This window comes from Lepisosteus platostomus, chromosome 2, assembly GCF_059453375.1.
Source record: "Lepisosteus platostomus isolate fLepPlt1 chromosome 2, fLepPlt1.hap1, whole genome shotgun sequence".
NCBI classification, from domain to species: Eukaryota; Metazoa; Chordata; class Actinopteri; order Semionotiformes; family Lepisosteidae; genus Lepisosteus; species Lepisosteus platostomus.
This window is the reverse complement of record NC_142612.1, coordinates 80305542-80315059: the sequence shown is the minus strand read 5'-3', so window position 1 is coordinate 80315059 and position 9518 is coordinate 80305542. Positions and strand designations below refer to the sequence as shown.

Sequence of the window (9518 nt, the reverse complement as noted above, 5' to 3'; positions counted from 1 at the left end):
ATTAGTAAAACTTATAACCAGTGTGCTGTCAAAGTAAAATAAAATAAAATGTATAAACACCTCAATTCTTCTGTTTCAAGCAGTGTTATTCCTAAATTGAGCAAAACCTATCTTAACAAAGTTAGTTGGATCTGTGTCACAGCAGGTTATAGCCAAAACACAACACAACACAACACAACACAACACAACATAAGACTGCTCTCTCCTTGATAATTGTAAGTCCCCAGTGGAAACAAGACTAGATCTACCACCTTCTAGAGATTTGGTAAGAGATAACATGAAATGTGACATTAATTTGGATATTTGCTCCTGTAGGTTTATGGCCTTCAACCTAACAAGATAGAGGTATAACCTCTGAGAAGGAGCCCAGCTGTTTGAGATCTTGAGACCTGAAGAACTAGGAAACAAAATGAGAGCGACTGTTTTGTCCATGAAGCCCATGTGGTTCCTTGTAGCTAATTAGTCTAAGGATTTTGTACAGAAGTTTCTTTAAATAAATCAGGTATCAGCTTCAACAAACTGGCTGGCTGGATTTTTTCAGACACCCACAACTCTTTGTGCAAATTTAGTTTTATTCAGTTTTAAGAGTGCTTATCCTTCGTTTCCATATATATGCCCTGTGGTTTGTATTTCACTGTTGATTCTGAAGATGGTTACTGATTTGATTTTGTTGGCGCCTTTGAGGCTTTTGAGTACTATGATCAGTATCTAGTCTTCTCAGAGCTAGAAAGATTCCGGCCTTTCAGCGTGTCGGCGTGTCAATATACAGTATCTGGTTTATCTTCTCTGGATTGATTCCAGCACAACAACATCTGTTTTACAACACGGTGATCAAAATTGCACACAATTATTAAAACATGTTATATTACATAACATGCGTTGTGCATTTTTATTACAACAGCAGTTTATTTAAATTTTTTCTTTTTATTTATAGATTTTCAGCATAAACATATTCTTTCTTCGTAAATCATTTAGTTTTCCTATCTTAAATATAGTTTATGTTTTTACTTTCTTTATGCAAAACTCTGCATATCTATTTTAAATTACATTTGACTGGTGCCTTGAATTATGTCCTTTTACATTTCCAGTAATTATTCAGTAGTTTACTAGTCTACTAGTAGTTTGCTAGGTTTTTGCTATAAATTAGGATGAGCAGTGACTAGGTTGCACATCACACAACCCAGTATCTCCTGAGGCAACACATGCTCGGCCATCCTACGAATGTGACGTATTGTCCTCATTAACCCTCCTCGACAATCACCCTGGCCTGCATGTGAGAGCCGATTACAGCACCACCTTCGAGCCTACACCTGCCAGGTATCTGCCGGAGCTCAGGAAGGGCCGGACCCGAGAGCTCTGAGGAAAACCAGGTTGCTGTTGCAAGAGGCGCTAGTGAACCAGTGGGTGGAGCTCTTTTCCCTGGACCCTACAATGTTCAGGTTTGCCTCAGTGGGAAGTGCTGTTTCTCAGACACATTAAACCAAGGCCCTGACTACTCCGCCATTGAAGATCCCTTGGCACTGCAGGAGAAAGTATCTTCTGCACTACACTGTGATCTCTTCCCACATGTAAATAACATTTGGGTTTGGGATTCCAAATAAAGGGAGGGAATTATTAACTACACTTCCGTAAATACACATCCAATGAAAATACATACTGTACTTGATTCATACAAGAACAGAGCGAAACAAGTTGAAAGCAGGTTGTAACCATGCCTGGGTATTTTCTGAAGAACTTGTGAACACAATTGTAATTGTAAACCCAGATAATACGAGAACACTTACAGGAGGTGACCTGCCTGATTTAAAATACTTGGATCTGACCAGGAGCTGGTAAAGTTGCTGTTAAAAAGAAAAATTACAAAAAATAATATTTAACCGTTGCACACTGTGACACTGTTTGTAGTTATACTGTATATTAGAGTGAGATGTGGAAACATATTTCAATATTTAATGTACTGAGTGCACATGCATACAATGATTTAGAATGCATGAAACTCGCTGACCCATAATGGAGGCAATCTTTCGAACCAGAAAATATGCTGATCAAGTCAGTACAGGGTTTCTAGGGGTTTCCAGGGATTGTAGAGGGAAAATTACTTCATATTATTTGCTGAACGATCTGAGGAGTTTTTTAAATGTCCTTAAATGGCCCTACTCTGTAGTCTTATCTCACATGAAGTTGAAAGCTGAACTGATAAGGGAGGGAGAAACTGTAACTCATTAAAGGAAAATTGATTATCTGTGTCCTATTTTCCTGGTGAGTGTCACATATTAATGGAGAAATAGTATTTTATTAAACCAACTATTCAGATTTGTTGTGCTGTATGATAATATTCAATATTCAATGGGCGGAGCGGTGGCTCTGGGGCTCAGGATCTGCGCCTGTGGCTGGAAGGTTGCCGGTTCAAATCCCACAGCTGGCAGAGGAATCCTACTCCGTTGGGCCCCTGAGCAAGGCCCTTCACCCCAACTGCTCCAGGGGCGCCGTACAATGGCTGACCCTGCGCTCTGACCCCCAGCTTCTCTCCCTGTCTGTGTGTCTGTGTCTCATGGAGAGCAAGCTGGGGTATGTGAAAAGACAAATTCCTAATGCAAGAAACTGTATAGGGCTAATAAAGCAACATTAACATTATTACATTAAATTTGACAAAAATGTAGTCTTAAATTTAACATTAATTCCATTTCAGGTGACATTTTTAACACCCTGACCTGTAAATCCAGTGTATGAAATTAAGAAAATATACAGTTGGCTCATAATGTTAAGTATTTATTTTGAAAGCAATCTCTTAAGAAGGGCCATATAATTTACAGATAATCAAGTGGTAAGATTGTACTGATTATTACAGCTGCTTTTTTGCTCCCACAGGCAGGGAGAGGAGAGTAGCAAAGGCATCCAAAGGGGTTTTTATTTTTCTCTTCTGGAACTGCAGTCCTTCTGTATGCAGTGTGCATGCTCTTCATTGTTTGTGCTTCCCCTGCGGGCTCCAGCTTGTACCCACCTTCCCCCTCAGGTGTTCTTAATCGTCTTTGCGTGTGCGTCTCCTGCTATAATCCCATCTCGAACCCTGTGCTTTGGGACAGGCTCCTGGTACCACAGCTGTGACGCTTATCATGAACAAGCGGGTTTCTGCTGATCATGCAGCGGAATGGCTACTAGCACTGCCCTGTCATTTCAGACAGTGGGCCTCCTGGTACCCTCAGTGAGAGGACTCTCAGTCCTGAGATTCACAGGCTGATGGGGAAAGGGATAAGAGTGGGTGAAGGAGTTCATCTCATTAGACATAAGCGAACTGATTGTATTTTGTTTTTGGAGAGTGGAGATGTATTCATTAAACTTGAAGAACAAGTTTGGCCCTACGAATAAGAAGAAGTTGATATTCATTGCTGCCGTTTCTGAATACCTTGTATGCACTACTCTGATAACTGTTCCGATTTTGTTTCATTTGCTAGTAGGTCTTCATTTTTTACGAACTTAGTCTTGCAGTTCTTTTCTTCTTTCTCGGGATTTGGACTCAGGTATTGTTAGAAATGGTGCGGAGGAATTGAGCTTATCAGTGCCTGAGATATCGATAATGGAACACACAATGACCCGTCGTTTCCCGGGGAGCGAGCTAACCGGTGCTGTATTCCCGTATGCTGTTCCAGTTTCTCTGCAAATTAAGAGCGCACCAAAAGGCATGATAGCATCCTATACATTTTTAATGTTCTTCAAGCTTACATGAGGTTACATATCTTTATTTTCCGTGTTTATATGAATTAACTGCAATCTAACTGTTTTGATCTCCGTGGTAAATCTTATCACGATTTGTGCGCTCTTTCATAAAGGACGTACATCTTGCGTGAACTGTAAAAGGTGACGCTCCATCTCTGCGGGGCGATGGGGTTCATCTGAAACAGGGCGAAGGCTCTCTCTCTCTCGCAGGCCAGCTGCGCTCCTGCCCCGGGGGAGATGGCGAGACGGGTTTCTTTGTGCCTGTAAATACGGGGCAGGTGTAGTCTCTGGAACGGCTTCTCACAGATGGTTTATCTCGCAGCGCTTTCCTTTCCTGACGGTCCAGCACGATTGAAATCCCCGAGTCATTCAGGTAAGGGAGGAAAGAGCTGTAGGAAACGAGTCAAGACTTAAGTGTTAAGAGTTCCCGTTTGGTAAAACAATATTCCTCCCTTAATTACGGGGTTTACATAGTAGGATAACCCTTATCTTTAAGATAAACTACTAATAATAATTGTGGTGGTTGGCGTTACTTTTATTAGGGATAATATCTTTTATTTTCAAAATTGTATTTAAAATCAATCAGAATTGACCTTCGAAGAATAAAATGATTGTTATGACTGAAATCAACGCAGTTCAGAATCGGAACAGAGACTTTGCACGCGTAGAGCAACATTATTAATTGCTTGTGCAGCGGGGAGCGGGCAGCTGGGTACTGTAGGAGAATTAACACACTGCTAATGCCAAGCGACAGAGCATCCCCAGCTCAGCCGGCGCCGGCCAGTCCCTGCGGCCCACAGCTCCGAATTATTCACTTTAATTGAAGACTGCATAACGACCCGCCGGCCCCTCTCTGATTCGCCGCCCTGTGCCGGACTCAGCCCTGAGGGAGAACGGGGATCCCACCGGAGCAGAACAGGAGGCAGATCCCCACCCCACACCCCCCAGCACACCGGTGCGCATCCACCGCGAGAAAGAGCCGAGGCAGAGACACGGTCAGCAGACTGGGACGAGCACCAGCACCGACTCCTCATACCGGGACGAGCACCAGCACCGACTACGCAGACCAGGACCAGCACCAGCACCGACTCCTCACACCGGGACCAGCACCAGCACCGACTCCACGGACCGGCCGGCGCGTGCTCCTGAGAGTGGGAGTGGCACGGGCTTTGTGCTGCGGAGCGCGCGTGCTCCGTGGACCGGGCGCCGCGCGTGGATGCTGAGCTGTGCCCGTGATGCTCTTCTGGCTAAGAGAGGAAGAAATGTCTCTTCAGGAGCTGCGGGAGCGCTTGGACAGCGTCATCACCCATGTCGGTAAGAAGAATCCTTCCACCCGTGGGCGCGTATATCTGTGTATATAGTACATGAGATATATACAGTATATAAACCTTTGTGTTTGAGCGAGGAGTGAACAAATGCCGACTCAGGGCTGCAGTATGATCTCACCCCATCACCTGGGAAGGACAGGAGAGATTTTTAACAGACTTACAAATACCGATGAGTTCGCATTTATCTTCCATTTAAACGGTTATAGTACGCAAAGGTAGCGTGTGTTCACATGCCTGTCGTTGGGTGTTTGCCTGTTCATCTCTGTATCAAGATGCGTGTTGGAGAGGATGTATTTTTATCCCGTTAATGTAGAAATAGGAACATAGACGATCTTTAGTGACAGATTGTTATGTTATGTGAGCGGCATATTTAACCACTTACTGGTTAATTAGGATTAGAATTTAGAACATAAAATTGCAGGTGTGATTCGGTGAAAAAGCTGAAATAAGGCTGGATTTCCTCTCCAGTGAACACGGGGCGCAGTGGTGCAGACGGCTCAGCCGACATGAAGTGGGGTGACTGTAATACTGTGCACGGAAGGAGCTGTGTAATATCTGCATTTTGGGGGGACCCCTCTTTGCCTACGGGGAAAACTGCTGTCATTTTAGTGTCGACAACCTGAAAAATACGAGCAGTTTTTCCAACAACATCGTTGTTTCTGTGCACAGCCCAGTTATCTGGAGAGAGAAAACGAAACCATGTTGCGGTTAATTTTATTTTTTATGGAACGATTTGCAAAGATATCAGTGTGCACCGTGATGAACTGAGGTGCCGTACATATACGCGAGAGGTTGTCACGCCCTGAAGAGCAAAGGTAAAAACGTTTTCTGTGAGCAGTGCAGAAAACATTTAAGGAAATTACTTGTCACAGCTAAATTGTCAATATTCTTACCATCAGCCAGATTGTCCCATTCAGTAAGAGTCATAGGGCCGAAATATTTTATTAGAAATTTTACCTTTCTGGGGTGATATTTATTTTACAAAATTAGGCCTGCCACTTTGACATCATGCAACTGGGTAACTGAGCAGTCCTTGTACACTGGATGCATTTTATAATGTCCATTTTGGTCACATATGGGTCCGCTTGTTTCAAAATGACATCACCCAGGAAGCTGAGCAGGAAGTAGATTATGGTGCCAGTGTGGAAGCTGTGATGTCATCAGCCTGGCTCCGCAGCCACCCCAGAGAGAACACACCGGTAGTCGCCATGGAGACAGAGCTGGCCAATGCCTGTGCGCTGTGTGCGCATCAGGCCACACTGACGCTGCAGTTCTTGCAGCCCTGCAGCTCCTGCAGCCCCTGAGATCCTGCAGCTCCTGCAGCTCCTGAGGTCCTGAGGTCCTGAGGTCCTGCAGCTCCTGCAGCTCCTGAGGTCCTGAGCTCCTGCAGCTCCTGCAGCCTCTGCAGCTCCTCGGTTCACATGTGGACATGGTGACAGCAGGCTCCCTGACTCCCATGCAGACTGTGAGCATCTGCTCCTTGTTTACCTGGAAGGTCCCTCAGCTGTCGTTCTCCTTGTCAAACCCCAGGTGTGTGACTCACAGCCCTGTTCACGCGGACCTGAAACACGGGCACTCAAACACTCACCGTAGGGCCTGCTGGATCGTAAAGAGCAGTCTGCGCTCTGCTGTGAAAAGGGTGGTGTGCAGTCAGAGTACTGCTGCTATAAATAATGTCCCTCACAGTGCAGGAGGCTGGTCTGCCATGAGCCCGATAGGTCTGCACTCTCTCGGCCAGGGGGAGCAGCTGTTGTCTCGGGAGAGACTGCATCTGGTCAGGGACAGACACCAGCAATCTACCTGTACGTTTAATCAAGCAGCTCCCACAGATGCATATCAAAGCACTTTACAATGAGAATAGGCTGATTGCAAACCTCTAATGAGCCAGGGTGACTAAAAGAGTTTTTGCACAAATGTAGGGTTTGCACATAAAAAATAGCCAGAGTGTGCATGACAGCCCAGAATCTGTGGGCTGCACGTATGACAGCAATGACCATTGTCCTCAAATTACATTCTTTAGGACGACTTATTTCTGTTGAAGACCTGGGTGTGTCTGCAGCTATCCTGAGTTACCCCAGCCCTCAGTAGATATTTAGCTTATGCCCTGATAAGAGCTGGGACCAAGAGAGGAAATGCCATATTTCTCTGGAGTAACACACCATCTGGGACAGACAGGGTGTTATTGCAGCTCAAACCTGCAACATGTCTCTCACTGTGACTCATTTACTGCCAGTACCAAATCATCCCCGGTGCTCTCAGTGTACAGGCATGCTGCGCTGTGATTGGCTGTGGATGATGTCAGGCACAGCTGTGTTTGCTAGACTGACAGATGGAAAGGTATGTGCTTTCCTCCTGACCAGTATAGTTTATATAAGATCATGAAGCACCTGAAACAGGTTAAACTGCAGCGCAATGGGAGTCTGATTTCTGTACGTATGTATACTATCCAGGGGTTCAGTGAAGCATTCTCTCTCGTGTGTTATTCAGTCAGATTGTGTGCCTATGTAAACTTTAGGTCTGTGCTGTGCTTGACAATAAAATCATGGATAAACTGCTGCTTTTTTCATTATTTTATGGATTAGTGCCATAAAAATCATTTTATGCACCCTACAACACATTCCAAGTGAAGCAGTGATAAAATGCTCAGCCAAGTGTTAAGGGATTTTTCTCTGAGCAGTGATGTGCTTTGTAATTTGGAAATCTACTGTAGTACATTGTGTTACATGACAGAGGGATGTCATGTAACGTAGCTCTTGACACATTTTGTTCAGAACTCAGAACTGGAATACAGCAAAAACACAAAAGAAATTCACACACTATGACAGTTCTTGGTTCTAAGGGCATACTTTACACATCATTCTCTGTTTATTAATATAAATGCTGAGATACATGCACTAGTAATTGAACGGTGAGAATGTCATTAGTTAAGGGTTTGGAGAGGAAGTGGTGGAGACAAAGAGTACCCCGCTTAATCGAACTGCACAGCTAAGGAGAACTGGGGTGTAAATATGCTGGTCTCTTGCTGTCCATCATTTTGTGGGTAGTAGTACAGTAATGGTCAGGATCAGATGCTCTTTGGGTTTTTAGTTTTCATTTATCCTTAGAAGGTTAAAAGGTTCCATCTCTCATGAATATTTCAGTTTAATATAATGCAGCATATACTGAGTTCTGAAGCACCTGGAATGTGTCCTAAAATGAAAAGTGTACAGATTATAAATAAACTATGAGGAAAAAAAAACTATTGGTTTATCCTTTCCATGTCCTGTTTCCAGTTGCAGCTAAATATAATATAGAGAAACTGCAGCTCTTTCCAATTGAGTGAGTCATTTTCCCATCCTTCATTGAGTTAATAGCTTTCCCACAATCAGGCCACTTCCAGCAGAGTCCCAGTGATGCCTGAACATCAAGGGAAAATACAGCATCCAGCACCAGGGGATCCTGTAGAGTCCAGTGAAGAAGGCACAGGGTATAAGGCAGGATGAAAAGGTGTACAAATGGCTAAATATCTCAAGTACAAGTTAAATACCTGCCAAGAATAAATTGCTGGAGTGTCTGTTTGAAAGTCTTCCTCTTGTGGCACATTTTGCTCCAGGGCTGTCCAGGATGTGGAAACAGAATTGGAAGGGGTCATGCAGAAAAGGTCTAATAAAACCATAACCATTTCTTATTATTCCAAGCTGTGTTTTAATTACTTGGAACTATTACTTGCTTGGGCATTAAGGCCCCATTCTTTGTGACTGCAATACATTTCCATGCTCTGCAACCTTTTTTCCTTCTGAATATTAGCATTAAAATATTTGTAACTTTCATACAAATTCATTCATATATAAATTACATTTTCTATATAGTTATATTGTTTTATATTTTGCTGTAGATTGAAGAAAATTGGATTTATGTTTTCCATTACTGGTTTAATTAGCTTTTGGAAATCCTTGTACCCGACACTAAAACAATTTGTCCAAAGTGATACGTTATGAACTTTAAAAATTCTTAGAAATTCTATCTGTCAAATAAGAAACTGGAGACTTGATAGTGATGCATGATTTTACTGTTCAAGTTAAATTATTACTGGCCATAGCAGAATAAAAGCAATGATCCTAAAACTACAATTTGTGATGCAGAATTACACTTTGATTTATCATGTCTTCTAATGTCGGAGTGGTTGTTTTAATTCTACTTTACATTTCTACAAAAAGTGTGAATATTTTTGCATCTGAAAAAGCTGAATATTAACACTTTCCAGTAAAATGAAAGGTAGCTTCTTGACTTTAATTATTTCTCCAGTACAGTGCAAACTTTAAAGCATGATTAATCTCCTTTCATGGAAAAAAATAAAATATATAAATATTGAATTTTCTCAATTCATTAGTGAATTAAAAATATATATAGAAAGTGGCAGTACATTGGCACAGTTCCTGGGGATCTGTCTGTGTGGAGTTTGCATGTTCTTCCAATGTTCACATTGGTTTCCTAGTG

General features: G+C 42.9%; 1 protein-coding gene across 1 annotated transcript in view; it reads left to right on the top strand.

Annotated features, from left to right (window-relative positions):
• Nucleotides 1–4423: 4423 nt before the first annotated feature.
• mcf2l2 (MCF.2 cell line derived transforming sequence-like 2) overlaps nt 4424–9518 on the top strand; it is a 77218-nt gene continuing 72123 nt past the window's right edge. The window contains exon 1 of the mRNA XM_088621909.1: nt 4424–5028. Within this exon, the coding sequence (XP_088478035.1) occupies nt 4950–5028 (79 nt within the window). The 5' untranslated portion in view covers nt 4424–4949. The remainder of the gene's footprint in view (nt 5029–9518) is intronic.